We start from the raw sequence: 22,227 nt of genomic DNA on the forward strand, positions 1-22,227 counted from the left end.
GTTGTGGTACCCGGGGTGATCAGTCCCGATAACCATTCCCATAACTTGGTAACAAGGGTGAAATAAGTCAAAGAAAAAATGGATTTGATAGTCATGATGCAATTGTTTTTCAACTTTGGGCCTCGTTAAAACCCCTTGCCGTTGCCTCTGCCTGAGGGCAAGGGGAAAAAGTACCCATTCTATAATAAAACAAATATTCTTTGCAACAATGTGAATTTAAAGAAGTAATGAACAAACTAAATGAAAAAGCAAATGGAAGCAAAGATAAAGGTAAACAGTAACCGTCTGGCCATTGGGTCGTGAGTCTTTCAAGAGTAGAATCTCTTAAGGTTTGTCGCATTCCAAGTCCTTGAGACCTCTCTGATCTCCCATCTAAACGTTCTAGCTTGTAAGCACCTTCCCCGGTACTTCTATTACCCAGTATAGTCTTTCCGAATTAAGTGCGAGCTTGCCTTCTCCTGGGTTGGCAGGCCAATGTCTTTACGCCATAGCACTAGATCACCTTCTTCAAAACTTCTGTTCTGCACCTTCCGATTGTAACGCAACGCTATCATCTGTTTCAACGCAACTTCCATCAAATGGGCAACCTCCCTTGTTTTATCTATTAGGTCTTTTTCAATCACTTCACTACCGCCACCTAGGAGTAATCTTGGACTTGGCTCTCCGATCTCTATAGGAATGACCGTGTCAACGCTGTACGTAAGCCAGAAGGGCATCTCCCCGATTAAAGATTGTGGTGCTGTCCTGTAAGGCCACAAGGCAGAGGCCAGTTCGTCTGCCCAAGAGCCCTTTCATTGATCTAGAGGCTTCTTTAACCCACTGAGGATGACCTTGTTCTTCACCTCAGCTTGCCCTTTACTCTGGGTATGCTCTATGGAGGAAAACTTCTGGTTGATCCCCAGTCCTGTCATGAACTCTCCAAATTTTTTGTCAAAAAATTGCGTCCCATTGTCCGACACAATTATCTTTGGGATCCCAAACCTAGTGATCACTTTCTTCCATAAGAACATCTGACAATTCGTAGATGAGATACTAGCCAACGATTCTGCCTCCACCCACTTAGTGAAATAGTTGATAGCTACAATGAGGTACTTGACTTGCCATGGGGCCATCGGGAATGGGCCCAAGAGGTCGACTCCCCACTGGGAGAAAGGCCGGGAGGCCAGCATGAAACTTAGCTCTTCTGCCAGTGCCTTGTGGAAATTCATGTTTTCTTGGCACTTCCTGCACTTTTTCACGAACTCCCAAGCATCCGTCATCATAGAAGGCCAATAGTATCCAGCTCTAACGAGCTTCTGGGGCAAGGCTTTTCCGTAATATGATGGCCACAACATCCTTCATAGATTTCGCTTAGGACGTAGTCCATTCGGTCGGGGTGTAAGCATATCAGCAGGGGTTGATTAAGTCCTATTTTGTACAGTTGTCCCTATATTACTGCATACTTCGCCGCCTCTCTTCTTATTGCTTTGGGATCCTTTTCATTTCCAGGGAGCATTCCTTCTTCGAGGAAACATTGGATCGGGCTGATCCAAGAGGGAGGGTCCAGAACTTGGGTCAAACAAAGGGTCACCGATGGCTCCTTTGCCAAGCCCTGGATAAGAGATCGGTTTCCCGCTTCAAAGTTGGTGCTCGCCAGTTTTGACAGAAGGTCTGCTCTGGCATTTCTCTCCCTTGGCACATGCTGGACCACTACCTCCATCAAATCCTTACACAATTGCTTTAATTTCACCAAATACTTTTACAACAATGGGTCCCTGGCTTGGTAGGCCCTGTTCATTTGCGAAGTCATAACCTCAGAGTCGTTGTTGACCTCGAGCTTTGTCACTCCAACCTCTTTGGCTAAAGTTAAGCCGCTGATGCATGAGCATCTTATACCCCTTTTTCTATCATTTTCTAGTTGTTTTTATTTAGATTTTATTTAGTTTTACTTGATTTTAGTGCAAAAATCCTTGTTGGATGCTACTTTGAGTTGTTTTGGTATTTTTATGATTTTTGGTGAAATTCGAAAAAATTTGGCAGAGTTTGGAGCAAAAAGGAAGAAAGCTGTTAGCACCCCCCTGGGCGCTAAATGTCTAAAGTGGCGTTTAGCGCTAGAAAGGGACCTTAGCCAGTATGCCATCAACCCCTATGGGGCGTTTAACATCCAAACTGGCGTTAAACGTTAACAGCAGTCCGGATCACCCCCTCTTTGGGCCGCTCAAGTGGATTTAGCACTTATTAATTTCTTGTTTTTTTTTGTAATTTTTATTTACAAACAATATCTTTTAGTCTTAGGATTTATTATTTTGTTTTATTTCCATATCAAATTAGGTTAATATAAAAGGAAAAACATCACTTAGGATCCGACTCTTCTTCCTTCTGCACGTTTTCAGAACCCTAGTTTCTCTGTAAGTCATGAGCAACTAAACCTCTTGGTTACGGTTAGGAGCTCTGCTTATTTCTATGGATTAGAACTATTGCTTTTCTATTTTAATTAAAGTTTAAAGTCATTTCTAAGGATTGTTTTCATTCTTAATCTTATGAATTGGGTGGAACGAGAGTATGACCCTTTTCTACTTGAGTTCTTATGATTCTCGAGAGATTTATCTCGCTTGAAAACAAATTCCTCCTGAATTGCTAATTACACAAACTGATTAGGATATGTGACATAAAATCCTGTTAGCTTTAGGCAATTAGGGTTTTTGTGGCGTTAAACTAGTTTTCTGAGCTTAACCCTCTAATCAGAATTAAGTGACCACAAGAGTGGCGGTTAATGAAGGTTAGAGGAGGGTAAATCACTAAGAGATTATGGTTTAGACATTTATAGTTTTCCATAGAATGAATTATGCATTGTTAAAATAGTTGGTAAGAAATTTTACTCCGAAAAGATAAACATCTCTGAAGCCTTGATTGTTTTCTCATACTGTTTTACACCAAACTCTTATTTGCTTTCTTTATTTACTTGTTTATTGTTTATGCGAATCGCAACTCACCAAACCCCTTTTGATTCCCCTAACTAAGTCCAACTTGACAACCATTGCTTGCTCAGTCCGACAATCCTCGTGGGATCGACCCTCACTCACATGAGGTATTATTTGGATGGCCCGGTGCACTTGCCGGTTAAGCTGTTGGGAATTTCGAATTGCTACACCAAATATTTTGGCGCCGTTGCTGGGAATTGTTTGTGATTGACAACTACTAGTTGTCATATTACTTAGATTAGGTATTTTTATTATTTTTTGTTTATTTACTTTTTCTTTTTAATTTTTGATTTCTTATTTTATTTAATTTTCTTTATTTTCAAATTTTGCCCTATTTATTTTCTTTTAATTTTTTATTTTAAGTTTGGTGTCCCATTAGTGTTTTTCCCTTCTTTTCAATTTCTAAATTTTTAGAGTCTTTTGCTTTTTAATTTTCGAAATTTATAAGTTACTCTTTCACTTTTATTTTCAAAATTTTTTTAGTTTAATTACTTACTTTATTTTATTTTATTTTTTTACATGAATATCTCACTGGGAGTTCTTTATACTCTAACATAGAGACTCCCACTTTTCTTTGTCTCTTGTTTGATTATGAGCAGATACAGGGACAAGGAACCCCTTCTTGAGTTTGATTTTGAACCTGAGAGGACCTTAAGGCGGCGTTTGCAACAAGCAAGGGCTTACAAAGCCGAAGAGAACCTCAAGGAGATTTTTGAGAAGGAAGCTGAAGAGCTCATTATGGATCCTAATGGAGAAAATCTGAATGCTAATGAGCATGCAAGGAGGACTCTGAGCTCTTACACTGCCCCCACTATTGACTTTTATGGGCGCAGTATTTCAGTACCTGCCATTGGTGCCAATAATTTTGAGCTGAAGCCACAGTTGATCACTCTAGTGCAATAAAACTGCCAGTTTTATGGACTCCCATAGGAGGACCCCAATTTATTTATCTCTAATTTTCTGCAGATCTGTGATACTGTAAAGACGAATGGAGTGAATCCTGAAGTTTACAAGCTCATGCTCTTCCCATTTACTATTAGAGATAGAGCAAAACAGTGACTTGACTCTCAACCCAAGGAAAGCCTGGACACGTGGGACAAGGTGGTAACTGGATTTCTGACCAAATTTTTTCCACCTCAGAAGCTGACTAAGCTTAGGGTGGATGTCCAGACCTTCAGATAGAAAGATGGAGAATCCCTTTATGAGACCTGGGAGAGATTTAAGCTGATGATCAAGAAGTGTCCCCCTGATATCTTTCCAGAGTAGACCAGGCTGCATATCTTTTATGATGGCATCTCTGAGATGGCCAAGATGTCACTGGACAACTCTGCTTGTGGTTCCTTACATATGAAGGTGACGTCTGAAGAGGCTAATAAGCTTATAGAGATGGTTGCTAACAACCAATATCTGTACACTTCTGAGAAGAACCCTGTGAACACTGGGATAATGCAGAAGAAAGGAGTCTTGGAGGTGGACACACTGGGTGCCATATTGGCTCAGAACAAGATCATATCCCAACAGATTACCATGATCTCTCAACACTTGATTCGGATGCAAGTTTCAACTGTCAACACTCAAGATGCATCCTATGACATGACTGGGAGCTTCACCCAAGAGGACGCTTGTGGCTATGCTCAACCCACCACTTAGCAAGTAAATTACATGGGAAATTCCTCTAGAAATCCCAATAATGATCCCTATGCCAATACTTTCAATCAAGGATGGAGGAATCACCCTAACTTTGAGTGGAAGGAGCAACCACACTGGTCCCAATAGAACTTTAACAACCAGGGCGGATCCAATCAGAACAGGTTTAACACCCATACGTTCCAGCCCTCTTAACAGCAGCAAGGACCCTCTTAGAGACAAGACAATTCTGACTTAGCCACAATAGTCTCTGAACTTTCCAAGACCACTCACAACTTTATGCAAGAGATAAGAGCTTGAATTCGGAACTTGGAGGTACAAGTGGGTCAGTTGAGTAAGAGGGTACCTGAGAGACCTTCCAACACTCTTCTAAGCAACACAGAGGTGAATCCAAAGGAAGAGTGCAAGGCCCTCACCATGGGCAAGGAGGCTGAGCATAGAGAGATGCATGCTGCTGAGGAATGAAAGGAAGAAAAGGCTCAAGGAGAAGCTAGAAAAGCATTGATGCACGCCCTATTGGTGGCACAAGAGCCTGAAGTACAACACCCTCAGAAACTGCAAGAGGAGACCAAGGATGGGAAATTCACTCAATTCTTGGAAATCTTTAAAAAGATACACATCAATATTCCTTTTGCTAAGGTGTTGGAGAAGATGCCTCCCTATATGGCCTGTTTGAAAAGTGCATTCTCTGAAAAGAAGGTCTTAAAGGGAGATAAAACTGTGATATTGACCAAGGAGTGTAGTGCACTAGTCCAGAAAAGGCTACCCAAGAAGATGCATGATCCCAGAAGTTTCCTGATTCCCTATACTATAGGGACCATCACATTTGAGAAGGCACTGTGTGACCTTGGTTCAAGCATAAATCTGATGCCTCTCTCTGTGATGAAGAAGCTGGGGATTCAAGAGGCACAGGCCACAAGAATTGTACTAGAGATGGCCGACAAGTCCCGAAAGCAGGCATACGAATTGGTGGAGAATGTCCTAGTAAAGGTTGAAGACCTTTACCTCCCTGCAGACTTGTGATACTTGATACGTAAGAGGATACCGATAACTCCGTCATCCTAGGAAGGCCGTTCCTAGCTACTAGAAGAGTCCTGATTGATGTAGAGAGAGGAGAGTTATGCCTAAGGATGAATGAGGACTATTTGTTGTTCAAGATTTTTAAACCTCAACCACTCTCTGACAAAGGAAGTATTAGCATGTATAGTTTAGTGCTTAAGCCCTCCCACTTGGTTGGAAGCCATACAGTTCCCTCGGACATCAAACTTAAGTTTGGTGTTGGGCATTCACCACCCATCAAAGATGGAGGAGGCACCAAGAAGAAAGTACCCAAAGGCTGAAGGAATAAGAAGATTCCTACTGAAGACTTCTCACCTGGCATGAGAGTAGTCTTCACAAGAAGTCTAGTCATACCACACACTATGAATACAATCCTGTCTCTGGAACATGTTGAGCTAATTCATGAAAGCACAGGAAAGAAGTTCACAATGAGGGGTGAAGATCTGAGCCCCTATGATCCTCCTCCTTAGAGGAGATGCCCGTCAAGCTAATGATGGTAAAGAAGCGCTTGTTGGGAGGCAACCCAACCATAGGTATCCTTTAATTTATTTTGCTTTATTTTAGTCTTACTTTAGTTTGATTTTCTTTCATTTTATTTCTCATTTATTTTCATAGTTTTCCTATTTTTCTAACATTTGTGATCATGTACAGCACTTAGAACAGGAACAGGAAAACTTAGGCGGAAAAATAGCACATCCTGGAGGAGACCTGCTGGGGGCGCTAAACACCAGTTTTGGCATTTAGCACCATGAGGGGAGCAAAAAAAAATGTGTCCCCCATCTGGCGTTAAATGCCAAAACCAGCGTTTAACGCCCAGGGGGGAGTTTCGAGAATGGAGGCGTGGCTTTAGCCCTTAGTTACAACCTACTCCCAAACACTTTTAACACATTTAAACTTTATCCATTCTCTCTTCTCTTTCACCCACTTTTCCATCCACATTCATCCATCCCAACACCCATCTTCCCTTGATTCTCTCAACCCACCTCTTACTCCACCCAATCCCCTCTTATCTATCCCATCCATCTCTCCTCCCAACAACCCAAATTCAAATTCAACTTTCCCCCCACCCTTCACCCATGACCAAACCACAATGCACTCTCACCTATAAATACCCCTCTCTTCATTCACTTTCACTACACCTCACACTACTATCTCCTTACTTCCTTCCTCTTCACCATACATACTCCCTTCTTTTTCATTTCCACTTTCCTTTAGCCAAGGCCGAAGCCTTCACCTCCTCTCCTCCTATCCATTTTTCTTTTCCTTTTTTTATTTTCTATCTTTATTTTTCTCGAAGACGAGCAAAATTTTTAAGTTTGGTTTTGGGCGCTCTGCTTTGGTCCTTTATTTTTTACTATTTCCATGGCACCCAATACCGGAGAATCCTCCTCAAGGAAGAGGAAAGAGAAGGCGCCCACCTCCAACCCATGGGACTTCACTTGGTTCTCCTCTAAGACACATGAGGGGCATTTTTATGAGGTCGTGCACAAGAAGAAGGTGATTCCTGAGGTCCGCTTCGATATGAAGCCGGAGGAGTACTTGAAGATCCTATACTAGATTCTGAGATAGGGTTGGGAAGTTCTGGCCAACCCCGTGACTAAAGTTGGAGTATTAATGGTGCAAAAGTTTTATGCTAATGCTTGGGTGACATACAAGCATGTTATAGGCGTGAACCCAGAATCGAAGAATTGGCGCACCATGGTCAAAGGGCATATCATGGACTTCAACATGGAGATTGTGAGGGTGGCGCTACAGTTACCACCATTCGGGGAGGACCCTCATTCATACACTCAGAGGGTCAATACTGACCAGTATTTAGATCAAGTCCCTGAAGACATCTACCTTCTTGGAGCTCAGTAGAGGAGGGATTCCAAAGGTAAGCCATACCAGCTGGGTAGGCATGACCTCAAGCTAGTTGCTAGATGATGGTTGGAGTTCATCGAACGCTCCATCATCCCTACGAGTAATAGTTCTAAGGTTACAGTCGAGAGAATAGTGATGATTCACTATATTATGCTCGGCAATGAGGTGGAGGTGCATAAGGTGATCCCTCACGAGTTTTACAAGATAGCGGACAAGCCCTCCACCACTACGAGACTGGCTTTTCCTCATCTCATCTACCACCTATGTGCAGCAGCTGGAGGTCGCATTGATGGAGATACCCCGATTGGAGTTGAGAGGCTAATCACAAAGAAAGAATATGGAGCACGCTAGAGAGTTTGGACAGGGACCGTAGCAGGAGCTAGTTCCACCGCCTCCATAGGATCTTCCGAAGATGCCTCAGGGAGTTTACGTCCCTCCCCGTGATTACTGAGATTAGTTGACCACATCTATAGGGGAGCTGACATTATCTGTTGATCAGCTGAGGATAGAGCATCAGGGTCACGCTGCACTCCTCCATCAGATGATGGAGGAACAGAGGAGGTAGGGGCGTGACATAGAGGAGCTTAAGCACTTCAGAAGATTCCCCGGAGGGAGCAGTAGCCACCATCACTGAGGAGGTTGAGTTTCATTCTCCCTTCTTTTATCTTATGTCTGTTTTTCAGTTATTCATTCTATTTTCTGTTTTCTTTTCTAAGTTTGCATGATCACTAGTAGAATTTTCCTGTTTTCTAGTTAGCATTTGTTTTAGTACTTTATGTTTATTTTAAAAATATGTCTTATGTATCACTTGCTGAGGTTAAACAAAAAAATCAAAAGAAAAAGTAGTATAATGCATGAGATTTTGAGTATATATTGCGTATTCTAGTTACTTTGATGTGGTGGTAATATCTCTATTCTAAATGTATGAATTAACTGTGCATATTTGATATTGGAGTTGAGTATTTTGGTTCTTGAAGAACAGAAACTTAGAGAAGTATTATTGAGTCTCTGAAATAAGAAACAGATTGATTCTTGAAGCAAAACAAACAGCAAAATGAAAAGAAAATAATAAAGAAAAAGAAATAAAAAAAGGTCCAAGGCTTTGATCATCAATAGTTAGGAGGGTCAAAACTGATCTAAAGCTCAAAAGAGTGGTTTTCCCTAATCATATGCTTGTGGTGTGAAAGTATCAAGTAACCCTTGAGACTGAACACTTAAAATCATAACCCATTGCTGTGACAGAGTATGCCTAAGGCTCTGAGCACCACTTTCTGGGAGAAAAAGAAAGAGAATTTTGAACCCAAGGAGTTCCTCAATTAAGTGCTTGTGGTGTTCTTGTTTCAAGTTAAGCTAGAAGACAAAACACTTAGAGTCACAGCTAGGCTCAAGGTGTAAAACACCAAGGAAAAACAAAAGTTGTGTTCAAGAATTAATTGGAGCCTAAAGAAGAGAATCTATAATATCATCCGAGTTTTAGTTCTGAAGGATACCAATAGTTCTGAGCTTCAAAGGATAATGAGATGCCAAAGCTATTTAGAATTAGAGTGTATGTCTTTTGCCCCATTCAATAACTAGACCTGAGCTTAAATGACAACTCAAGGCTCATACATTTTCTCTTCTTGGTCCTATATTGTTTTGGTTGCTTGAGCACAAGTAACAATTTAAGTTTGGTGTTATGATGCGTGAGCATCTTATACCCTTTTTCCTATCATTTTCTAGTTGTTTTTATTTAGATTTTATTTAGTTTTACTTGATTTTAGTGCAAAAATCCTCTTTGGATTCTACTTTAAGTTGTTTTGGTGTTTTTATGATTTCAGGTGAAATTCGGAGCAATTTGGCAAAGTTTGAAGCAAAAAGGAAGAAAGTTGTTAGCACCCCCCGAGGCGCTAAATTCCCAAATTAGAGTTTAGTGCTAGCAGGGGACCTCAGCCATCACGCCATCAACCCCTATGGGGCGTTTAACGTCCAAACTGGCGTTAAACGCCAACAGCAGTCCGGATCACCCCCTCTTTGAGCCTCTCAAGTGGATTGAGCACGTGTTAGTTTTATTTTATTTTCTTTTTTGTAATTTTTATTTACAAACAATATCTTTTAGTCTTAGGATTTATTATTATATTTTATTTCCATATCTAATTAGGTTAATATAAAAGGAAAAAGATCACTTAGGATTCGGCTCTTCTTCCTTTTGCACATTTTCAAAACCCTTATTTCTCTGTAAGTCATGAGCAACTAAACCTCTTGGTTACGGTTATGAGCTCTATTTATTTCTATGGATTAGAACTATTGCTTTTCTATTTTAATTAATGTTTTGATTCAATTCTAAGGATTGTTTTCGTTCTTAATCTTATGAATTGGGTGGAACAAGAGTATGACCATTTTCTACTTGAGTTCTCTTGTGATTCTTGAGAGAGTTATCTCGCTTGAACTACAGCTTGAAAACAAATTATTCTTGAATTGCTGATTACACGAACTAATTAGGATATGTGACATAAAATCCTGTTAGCTTTGGGTAATTAGGGTTTTTGTGGTGTTAAACTAGTTTTCTTAACTTAACCCTCTAATCGAAATTAAATAACCACAAGAGTGGCAGTTAATGAAGGTTAGAGGATGCTAAATCCCTAAGAGATTAGGGTTTAAACATTTACAGTTTGCCATAGAATAAATCATGCATTGTTAAAATAGTTGGTAAGAAATTTTACTCCGGAAAGATAAACATCTCCGAAGCCTAAAATGTTTTCTCATATTGTTTTACACCAAACTCTTATTTGCTTTCTTTATCTACTTGTTTATTGTTTATACAAATTGCAACTCACCAAACTCCTTTTGATTCACCTAACTAAGTCCAACTTGACAAGCATTGCTTGCTCAGTCCGACAATCCTCGTGGAATCGACCCTCACTCACCTGAGGTATGACTTAGATAACCTGGTGCACTTGTCGGTTAAGCTATTGAGAATTTCGATTCCTGCACCAGCTGCCTATAAGGGCCTTAAACTTTGCTTTGTTGTTAGAAACTGGAAAATCAAACTTGATAGATTTCTCATAGGTCATTCCCTCTAAGCTTTCCAAAACCAAAATGATCCCGGCTCCTTTGAACGCTTGGTTGGACGCTCCGTTAATATGGAGTTTCCATCGTGTGTTCGGGTCCTCGAGAATATCTCCGGTCACTTCAACCAAGAAATCAACCATCACTTGTGCCTTGATCGTATGACGAAGCTCATACTAGATGTCATACTGAGACAATTCAATTGCCCAGGTTATCATATGCCCCGCCAGGTCAGGCTTCTGCAGGATCTACCGAACCGCCTGGTCAGTTCTCAGGGTGATCGGGTGCCCTTGAAAGTATGGCCTCAGCCTCCAGGAGGATATCAGCAGAGCTTAAGCTAACTTTTTCAGCCTAGTATACCTTAACTCCACCCTTTGGAGCACTTTGCTTATGAAGTACACGGGTTGCTGAAGCTTATCTTCCTCCCAAACCAAGGCAGGCACCATGGCCTCCTTAGTCACTACAAGATAGAGATACAGAGCTCGCCCTCCTTTGGCTTATTGAGTATTGGTGGTTCCGACAAGATCTTCTTAAAGTGATTGAAAGCTTCTTCACAATCTGGGGTCCACTTAAAGGCCATCCCCTTCCTCATTAGGTTGAAGAAGGGTAGCGCCTTTGGTGCCGACGCACCGAGGAATTGAGACAAAGCCGTCAACCTTCCTTCCAGCCTCTGAACATCCTTCACACAACCCGGACTTGTCATCCAAAGAACAGCTTCGCACTTATTTGGGTTAGGCTCTTCTCCTCGTTGTGTGTTCATAAATCCCAGAAACTTCTCTACTTCCATGGCTAATGCACACTTTAGGGGGTTCAGCCTCATATTGTGTTTCCGGAGTGAGGCAAAATGACTTCTAGATCAGTTACCAAACTACTCAGTTCAGCCATTTTTACCAATATATCATCCACATAAACCTCTAGTGACATACCAATATGGTCTTTAAAGACTTTGTTCATCAATCTCTGGTAGGTCACTCCTACATTCTTTAGCCCAAATGGCATGACTTTGTAGCAATAGGTCCCTGTCGGCGTTATAAATGCCGTTTTATCTTCGTCAGCTTGGTGCATCAGGATCTGGTTGTATCCTGACTATGCATCCATGAAGCTCAAAAACTGATATCCCGCTACCGCGTCTACCAAGGCATTGATGTTAGGAAGAGGGAATGAATCTTTGGGACATGCCTTATTGGGATTTGAGTAATCAATGCACCCCTTCATTTTCTATTTGCCTTCTTTACAAGCACCATATTCGAGAGCCATATTGAGTAGTCTAATTTCCTGATAAAACTGGCTTCCAACAAGGTAGCCATCTACGTGGCTACCTCGTCGGCTCTTTCAAGCGACATTTTCCTCCTACGCTGCGTAAATGGTTTGGCTTCTGGTTTCACGGCTAAGTGGTGTGACATAAAGTCGGGGTCTACCCTTGGCATGTCAGTGGGAGTCCAAGCAAAGAGGTCTCTGTTTGCCCTAATAGCTTCCATGAGAGGTTCTTTCAATTCATGGGGGAGGTTTCAATTTACAAATGTAAACTTATCATCCATGTCACTTACTCGGAACTTCTCTAGCTCTTCTTGAGGCTCAGGCTTTAGCTTCTCGTCAATCTTTGCATCCAAATCTGCTAGGAATACCCCGCCTACTTCCTTTCATTTCTTTCTAAGTGGTAGACTGCCGTTATCATAAGCAACCGCCGTCTCCAGGTCTCCTTAGATCATCCCAACAGATTCATTATCCATCACAAACTTCATCGTGAGGAGCTTCGTGCAGATGATGGCCGATATCTTATTAATTGATCTCCTACCTAAGATGATGTTATACGTTGTGGAGCCTCTCAGGACCATGAACTCCGCTATCGCCGACTTCCTGCTTCCCCCGGAACCAACGTAGATCAGGAGAGCGACTGATCCATCGGGCTTGATGTAATTGTCTCCCAATCCTATGACCCCGTGACGGTGGCTTTTGAGGTCACTCTCCTTGAGCCCCATGACATCAAATACATTCCGGAACATGATGTTTGAGTCAGTCCCTATTGATGACAAGTTATCATATACCCATTTTTGAAGCTTATTTTACTTGTTTTGTTAGTCTTTATGCACTTTCTTGCATCCTAAGTAAGTGATTTGGAGTGAAAATGCATAACTTCTTTAAATCAAACAACCACCATGAAATTAATGTTAACTCATGAGGTTTAAGCTAAATTTAATTGATTTTTAATTGATTTATAAGCCTCTTGAATTTAGTGATACTTTGAGTGGTTGTTTTGGTTTATTGTAGGTGAAGAAAAGAAAAAAAAAGGAAAAGCGTGGCCTAAGGAAGTGTGGCCCAAGGAGAAGAAAATGTGGTCAAAGAGAGAAGAAGTGTGGCGCACAACATGAGGAAGGCAAGCATTGCCCTCCACAAGGGCACACTGCCCTCTAGGAGGGCAACATAAGGGAACAAAGCATGAAAGGCAACTCTGCCTTGCCCACTACAAGGGCAGAGCACAAATTTGTGCCTTGGAATCAAGAAGAACAAAACCTTGCCCTGCCCTCCACAAGGGCAGTATCGGGCTCACCAAGGGAAAAAAATCAAAGGAAAATGTCCACAATGCTTGCCACAAGAGTTGAACACGGGACCATGAGGAAGCAAGGAATTAAGCCTCATTTTGGTACCAAGAAAGCCAAGGAAAATGGGTAGCGTGTGTAGCATCCAGGTTTCGAACTCGGGACGTCAAAGTGGAAACACTGCCCTGCCCTCCGCGAGGGCAGGGCAGCATTTTGTTGTGGCACGATTCTGGCGCACCAAGGCACGATTCTGGCAGCACCAACAGCGCACCACAGCACAATTCTGGCGCACCAACTTTTTCTGCCCTGCCCTCGGCGAGGGCAGGGCAGCATCCTGTGCACCAAGCCTGCACCACGCCGCACCACGCACGCACCAAGCATCAAATCCTGCCCTGCCCTCCACAAGGGCAGGGCAGCCTCCTGGAAGCAACTTCTCATGGGCCAAAAATTGAATTAAAAATCCAATTTAATTCAATTCTTCACCAAATCAAAAGCCCATCCAAATCCCAAGATCCAAGAATAGAAAGTGTATAAATAGGAGTTTGTTTGATGTAATTAGGACTTTTACTTTCACTTTTGAACCTTTGACATTTACCTTTTACTTGATTTTTGAATTTAATACTTTCTTTGGAGCTTTGAATTCTGCAACTTCTCTTGGTGACTTCACTGAGATTTCAGAGAATTGGGGAGGAGAATTGATCTCTCTTCTTCCTCGTTCTTGCTGGGGCATTTTTACTTTTCTTGTTTTGAGTTTTGGGTGTGAAGAGTTGAGGAAATTCTGTCTCAACTTCCATTCAAAATCTCTTTAATTCCTTTCTGCACAATTAAATTGAATTTCAATTTCCTTTACTGCTTCTTCTTCAATTTCTTGTCAATAGCTTTGTGAACTTGGATCTGGGAAGGCAATTGAGATCTAGGCTTTGCTACCTAGTCTCTGGAGACCTGAGATCCCAATTTACTTTTGGTTCTTCTGTGAACCTCTGCTGCACTTTATTTCCTTACTGTTTGAATCATAATTGTTTCTAATTCAATTCCTGCTCTATTGATTGTTGCAATTCACATTCTCTTGCTTAAATTCTGAAATCCCTGTCCTTAAATCCCTTTTACATTCAAGCAATTTACATTCCTTGCAATTTAAGTTACTGCAATTTACATTTCTTGCACTTTAAGTTTCAGTCATTTACTTTCTTGTTATTTAAGATTCTGCAAGTTTAATTTCCTTCTCTTAAATTTACTGCAATTTTCCCTTCCCCCTTTACATTCCAAGCAATTTAGTTCCTGTTAAACACAAATCACTCAACCAATACTTGATTCGGTTGACTAAATCAACCACTAAACTAAAATTGCTCAATCCTTCAATCCCTGTGGGATCGACCTCACTCATGTGAGTTATTATTACTTGATGCGACCTGGTACACTTGCCGGTGAGTTTTGTGTCGGATCGTTTTCCGCACATCAAGTTTTTGGCGCCGTTGCCAGGGATTGAAATAGATTGACAATGATTAAGTGAAGTGGAGGTCTAGATTAAGCACTTTTTCTTTTCTGTTTCTCTAACACACTAACTGTTTGAATTTTTGCTTAAACTAACTAAAACTTCATTCTAGCTATAGATTGAAGTTTTATTGATTTTCTGGATCTGTGTGTTTATTGCTGTGTGTTTGTATGTCAGGTACAGGAAGATCTTCCCCTATCCTCTCTGAAATTGACCAAAGAACTCTTCGAAGAATAAGAAGAGCTGAAAGAGGAAAGAACGTTATTGGAGAGGAAGAATCTGAGGAGGAATTCCAAGAAATGGAAGGAGATCCATCAAATCCCAATCAACCAGAAGGAGGAGCCAATAATAATCAACAACAAAGAAGAGTACTGGCTTCCTATACATTTGCAAATGCTAGACACTGTGGGAGTAGCATTCTTCCCCCCAATGTCAATGTAAACAACTTTGAATTAAAGCCACAACTCATCACTTTGGTTCAAAACAACTGTTCTTTTGGAGGAGGACCATTGGAGGACCCAAATCAACACTTATCCACCTTCTTGAGGATTTGTGACATTGTTAAAACCAATGGTGTGCCTCCTGACAGTTACAAGTTGTTGCTCTTTCCATTTTCTCTCAGAGACAAAGCCACTCAATGGCTAGAAACGTTCCCAAAGGAAAGCATCAACACTTGGGATGATTTGGTGAGCAAGGTTCTTGCCAAATTTTACCCCCTCAAAGAATCATAAGATTGAAGACTGAGGTGCAGACATTCACTCAAATGGAGGCTGAGAATTTATATGAAGCATGGGAAAGATATAAAGCTCTATTGAGAAAATGTCCACCAGAGATGTTTACTAAATGGGATAAGTTGCAAAACTTCTATGAAGGACTTACTCTAAAGGCTCAAGAAGCACTTGATCACTCAGCTGGAGGCTCATTACAACTCATGAAAACCACAGAGGAAGCTCAAAACCTCATTGATATGGTGGCCAACAACCAATATTTCTTTGCTCATCAAAGACAACGCCAACCATCACAGAGAAGAGGAGTAATGGAGTTAGAAGGAGTGGATTCAATTCTAGCTCAGAACAAGATGATGCAGCAGCAGATTCAACAACAGTTTGAGCAAATGGCCAAAAGAATTGATGGCCTGCAAGTGGCAGCAGTGAGCACCACAAGCCAACCATCAACCACATGGGTGCAAAGTGAAGAGACCCAAGAGGAGCAACAGCAAGAGCAAGTCCAATACATGCACAACCAAAATCCTGGAACAAATGAAGCTTATGGTGATACTTACAATCCATCTTGGAAGAACCATCCCAATCTCAGATGGGGAGACAACCACAATCAAAGCCAACAACCATGGCAAAGAAACTCAAGTCAGAACAATTGGAAAAACACAAACCACAACCCCCAGCCGAACACTAACCAAAATACATACAGAAAACCACAAAATAACTACCCCAATTCTAACCATCACTTACCCAATAACCACCCAACTAACCAAAGCACTTACCATCATCCATCAACATCCCAAAACTAACCAATCTCACAAGACTCTCAGAGGATCACTAATCTAAAACTGCTTATGGAGAAAATGATGAAGAACCAAGAATTGACAACAAAGAACCAAGAAGCTTCCATGAAGAACCTAGAGAGGCAGATTGGGCAAATCTCCAAACAGATTTCTGTTGAAAAACCAGCAAGCTCACTACCAAGTGACACCATTCCTAACCCAAAGGAAGAATGCAAGGTCGTGCAACTAAGAAGTGGAAAGATGTTAGTGGATGGTAACCAAGGAGCAACAAAGAAACTTATGGAGAATGACAATGAGCCAACAAAGAATGATGAATCCATCAACAAGGACATGACAACCAAGAATGTCCCAGAAGAACTCACAGAAGAAAACAACCAACCACAAAGTCTGAAAAAGGGAAAGCAGATCATGGAATAATCGATTCCAAGACAACTTCAAGGGGAGAAAAACTTGACACCCCCAATACCTTATCCACAAAGATTCCACAAAGAAACAAAGGATCAGCACTTCCACAAATTTCTTGAGACTTTCAAGAAGCTGGAAATCAACATACCTTTGGCTGAGGCATTAGAGCAAATGCCTCTATATGCCAAGTTCTTAAAGGAGCTCATCAACAAGAAGAGAAGTTGGAATGAGAAGGAGACTGTAATGCTTAGTGAAGAATGCAGTGCACTCATCAAAAAGGGACTCCCTCCCAAGCTTGAAGATCCTGGAGGTTTCTTCCTACCCTGCACTATTGGAAGCCTATTCATCAACAAGGGGATGTGTGACCTAGGAGCAAGCATAAATCTAATCCCATCTTCTTTGGTAAAGAAGCTTGGCATAGAGGAGGTGAAACCAATACAGATATCCTTGGAGTTGGTGGATCAATCAGTAGTATATCCTAAGGGGCTGATTGAGAATCTTTTAGTTAAGGTTGACAAGTTCATTTATCCGGCAGATTTTGTGATCCTGGACTCTTCAGAAAATGGAAATGACTCCATAATACTTGGTCGACCATTTTTGGCCACTGTTAGAGCCATTGTGGATATAGAACAGGGAGAGCTAACCCTCAGGATGCATGAGGAAAGCATCACCTTGAAAGTCTTTCCAGAATTACAAAGGAATGAAGAAACAAGCAAGACAAGTGGTGACTTCCTTCCAAAGCAAACAATCGACAAGGCAGGAGAACAGGAAAACAAGCATCTACAAGAAGAAAAAGGAATTCAAAAAGAAGCTGGGATAATAAACAAAAAGGAAGGTATCACAACTCAAGTCACTGTCAAAGGAAGCATATCAACAAGGAAGAAAAAGAAGAAAAACAAGAAAAAGGCCTACAAAGGGTGGAAGAATAAGAAAATCCCAACAGAAGGATTTGCCAAAGGTGACAAGGTGCAACTAGTGTATCAACAGCTGGGAACAAAAGATTATTACACTGTTAACCAAGTACTCTCTCTTGAGCACATTGAAATTGAGCATCAAGGCACACAGAGAAAGCTTACAGTGAGAGGTGACAAGTTGAGACATCACCAACATCAACCACCCTAAAGGGAGTCCAATGTCAAGCTAGTGACAATAAAAGAGCGCTTCATGGGAGGCAACCCATGATTTAAGATTTCTGTCTTCTCTTTAATAAGCTATGATTTCCTGAGTATGATTTTGAACTTTCATATTTGATAAATGCATATTTCATTTTAGAGCATGAGTCAGACTTCTAAGTTTGGTGTCCCTTAAGGCACACTTAATTTTTGCTTTTCAAAAAGAAAGGGAGCTATTCTTAGAACATATGCGTAATTCTTTTGATGGAGCATATGACCAAACACTAAGTTTGGTGTCTGCATGTATAACAATGTTCAGAAGATCACTTCCCAATCATGGAATCAAAACCATACAGAAAGGAATCATGCATCAAATTTTTTTTTAAAAATTACATCAATTGTGAAGAATGGCTTGCATTGCTAAGCCGTCCCCTCAATAAAAGATAAGTTTGGTGTTCACCAACTTTTAGCATCTTTAATTAAGGGACACAATTGACACAAAAAAAATTTAAATAATAAATAGTAATAAACAAAACAAAATAATTCTTTTCCTTTAGTACAAATCAATTGCCAATGACTACATCAATGTTCTAAGGCTAGTTGTTTTGGTTCATGCAGGAGAAAAAGATTGAAACAAACTCAAGGAGGGGCCACGGCTAGGATCAGCTATGAGAGGATGGTCACATGTGCCTAGAAGAACGCGCTCATGGGGAACAGAATTTACATGCATGCATCATTGAACACCTAAATGCATGCAGCCAATGGGAGGAGGATCCTCGTCAAAGCCTCAACAATACATGCAGACCATCCATTTCATGCATCCCTTGGATGAACAACTCAATCTTAACCCTTCATGAGCACCAACGAGTCCCTTTCTCACTCATTATGGTTTTGTTGGAAAGCTTGAAGAATCCACCTATAAATAGCTGTTGGCACCAACACGGTCTACACACTCATTCAAGCCACTTCCATATGAAAGCCATAATCTCTTCTACTCCCAAAACCAACATAATTCCCTTATCTCACACAACAAAACCGAACCAAAACTCATCCCAAACACAACACATACTTCTTCTATTCTCACTTTTCCTTTCTTCTTACCTCAAATCTAATGGCATCCTCAAGTTCAAAAAGAAGGCCGGGAAAGGAACCTATGCTAGCCAAACCTCCATCATTTGATGCAACCAAATTTAGATCCCAATTCCATGAAGGGAGATATCATAGGTTCATGGAGACAAAGAATGTCATTTATGAGAAAGGCCTTGAGTTGAGAGATGGGGAATATCCCATCATGCGGCAAATCACTAAAGAAAGAAGGTGGGAACTTTTATGTGCTCCTCTTGTTGACATCAGTGCAGTCATGATCAGGGAGTTCTATGCAAATGCTGTAAAAGAAAGCAAAGATAGTGCTCCTTACACAAGTTATGTCAGAGGAGTTGAAGTGAGTTTTAGCCCAGCTGCCATCACAAGGGCCCTCAAGTTGAGAACCATAACTTATGCAGAGCCCAGTTATGAAACCAGATTGCAGATGGAAAATAATCCTGATGAGATCTTGCAGGGGTTATGTGTGGAGAATACAGATTGGGAAAGAGATTCAAAGGGAGTTCCAAGTCACTTGAGGAGGATAAATCTCACTCCTGTGGCTAAGGGATGGTATGAAATAGTGAGGAGATCTATCCTTCCTACTGGAAACGCTTCTTGGGTCACAATCAAACGAGCACTCTTGACATACTGCATCTTGCATGGAGGTGAGATCAACCTTGCACAACTCATAGCCGACAGTATTCAAGAGATGGCCAATAGCACAAGCAAATCAAGTGGTCTTGGACATCCAAGTACCATCCTCAGGCTATGTGACAAAGCTGGAGTAATCTTTGAAGATGAGGACACAGAAAAAGTGAAAAAGGGAAAAGGGATCACTAAGAAGAGTATGGAAGGAATAAATGAAGAAGATGATCCAGAAGGGTGGTAGCTCCCAGGCAAAGGAAATCACAAAGAGAGGAAGGACGAAATCAAGCTCATGATGCCATAGACATGAGCCAGCTACACAGGGCGATAGAAGAACTATCTCAACAACTCATGCAGACTCAACAAGAGCAAAATCAGGGGTGCCAAGAGAAATATCCAGAGCCCCATCCAGAGTTTAGGGAGCAATATCTGAAAGATAAAGAGGAGAGAGAAGCTTGGCAGCGTCAAATGGAGGAGAAGCAAGAGAGATGGCAACAGCAAATGATGACTCAACAGCAAGAATTTCAAGCACAGATTCTTGAAGGACAAAAAGAGCAATACAAAGAATTCAAGGAATCATATGATAAGCTGTATTTTAGTCAAGCTAAAGCAGGGGAATACAGTCACAACTTGTATCAATGGAAGAATATTCATCACACCATGGGAGAAGTGAGATATGCACAAAGAATGGAGAATGATGAAAACATGCAAGCAAGGTTGGAGTACTTGACCCATAATTTGCCAACACTCAATCCTCAGATCAAGCCATTTGAGCAATGCCCTGAATTTGAAGCCAAGCAACAAGCAAGGTCTCGTCACTATACGGAGGCAACCTTTAAAAGATTGGAAGATGTTGGGCTCTCAGGACTCTTAGATTCTGTCTGGGGCAGAAGATGTCCTGGTGAAGAGATCCGAGATTATTCCAAGCTAGTGAAGAGAAAGAAGAAAAAGGGAGAATCAAGCAGCAGCCACGACCAATAGAAGGTGGCAAAGTTCTTTCATTCCCCTTCTTTCACTCTTCTAATAAGGAGAAGCATGTCTGAAACATGATATGCCTCTACTGTTTATTTCTTTTTTATTTCTTTTTCTTGTACTTTCTGTTGTTCAATAAGTAGCTAGAGAAATGATTTGCATAATGCTTGTTATCCATCACTTAGCTTTAATTTTGCTTTGTTTCCCATATGCTTGAATAAAAGAGATTTGGTTTGAATTGAAAAGTGGAATATCCAATGTTGCATAAGTAGAATGGAAGTTAATGGTGGTATATATGTTTGATTAAATGCATGACTCATGAAATAATTGTTGCATAATCTCATTCTCATTCAAGTGTGAGTTAGCTTGCTGTTATAAAGACCCTTATCAATGAATAAAAAGCCCTTGAGAACAAAAACAGAAAGAAAAGGGAGAAGAAAAAGCCAAAGTGGCAAGAAAAGCAAAAAAATAAAGGTTGGACACCAATAGCTTGGACCCTATGACATATGCCTGTGGTGTTCTTGTACTAAGATATGCTTGGATGAGTAAATTCTAAGGGGTATTTTAAAACCCGGTCACTTAGATCAACTGATTTGGGATGGCCAATTGAAAGTCCATAATAAAGAGCAACTTAGATACAAAACATTTAGTTATCCAAAGAGATGCTGGCCATCAATGATCCTAGGAAGAATTAGTAAGCCATGTGTCTGTGGTGGAAAGATGTTGAGTAAAAGAAAGAAACAAATAAAGCCAAAGGCTATTACTGCAACATTTGACACCAAAACCTCCAAAAGAATAAGCTTGTTAAGCATTATAAGAAAGGAAAGTTAGCAAGGGAGTGATTAAAGAGCAAGTATTATAACAGCAAGTTTAGCAAACCTTTGATGAAAAATGTATATTATGTAACAACAAACAATAACTTGAGTTATCATTGTCTGCATGAAGACCCCAAAAATCAAGTTCTACTATATGCCTAATAAGGATATGTGTTCTTTTCTTATTCATTTCAATTTCTCTTAGTTTTGATGCTTGCTTGGGGACAAGCAAGATTTAAGTTTGGTGTTGTGATGACAAGTCATCATATACCCATTTTTGAAGCTTATTTTACTTGTTTTGTTAGTCTTTATGCACTTTCTTGCATCCTAAGTAAGTGATTTGGAGTGAAAATGCATAACTTCTTTAAATCAAACAACCACCATGAAATTAATGTTAACTCATGAGGTTTAAGCTAAATTTAATTGATTTTTAATTGATTTATAAGCCTCTTGAATTTAGTGATACTTTGAGTGGTTGTTTTGGTTTATTGTAGGTGAAGAAAAAAAAAAAAGGAAAAGCGTGGCCTAAGGAAGTGTGGCCAAGGAGAAGAAAATGTGGTCAAAGAGAGAAGAAGTGTGGCGCACAACATGAGGAAGGCAAGCATTGCCCTCTACAAGGGCACACTGCCCTCTAGGAGGGCAACATAAGGGAACAAAGCATGAAAGGCAACTCTGCCCTGCCCACTACAAGGGCAGAGCACAAATTTGTGCCTTGGAATCAAGAAGAACAAAACCTTGCCCTGCCCTCCATGATGAGCGGATAATTTGTATGCTTTTTGGCATTGTTTTTAGTATGTTTTTAGTATGATTTAGTTAGTTTTTAGTATACTTTTATTAGTTTTTAGTTAAAATTCACTTTTCTGGACTTTACTATGAGTTTGTGTGTTTTTCTGTGATTTCAGGTATTTTCTGGCTGAAATTGAGGGATCTGAGCAAAAATCTGATCCAGAGACTCAAAAGGACTGCAGATGCTGTTGGATTCTGACCTCCCTGCACTCGAAGTAGATTTTCTGGAGCTACAGAAGCCCAATTGGCGCGCTCTCAACGGCGTTGGAAAGTAGACATCCTGG

At 40.8% G+C, this 22,227-nt stretch overlaps 1 protein-coding gene across 1 annotated transcript; it reads left to right on the plus strand.

Moving 5' to 3' along the window:
* The first annotated feature begins 5,111 nt into the window (after nucleotides 1-5,111).
* On the plus strand, nucleotides 5,112-5,630 carry LOC130956868 (uncharacterized). Its single transcript, XM_057883823.1, has one exon. It carries the CDS (start codon nucleotides 5,112-5,114, stop codon nucleotides 5,628-5,630), a length of 519 nt encoding a protein of 172 aa, XP_057739806.1.
* The last annotated feature ends 16,597 nt before the right edge of the window (nucleotides 5,631-22,227 follow it).

This window comes from Arachis stenosperma, chromosome 10 (assembly GCF_014773155.1).
Source record: "Arachis stenosperma cultivar V10309 chromosome 10, arast.V10309.gnm1.PFL2, whole genome shotgun sequence".
Lineage (NCBI taxonomy): Eukaryota > Viridiplantae > Streptophyta > Magnoliopsida > Fabales > Fabaceae > Arachis > Arachis stenosperma.

Coding starts and splice junctions, on each gene's coding strand:
- LOC130956868 (XM_057883823.1), top strand. CDS start 5,112: ATGCACGCCCTATTGGTGGCACAAGAGCCTGAAGTACAACACCCTCAG.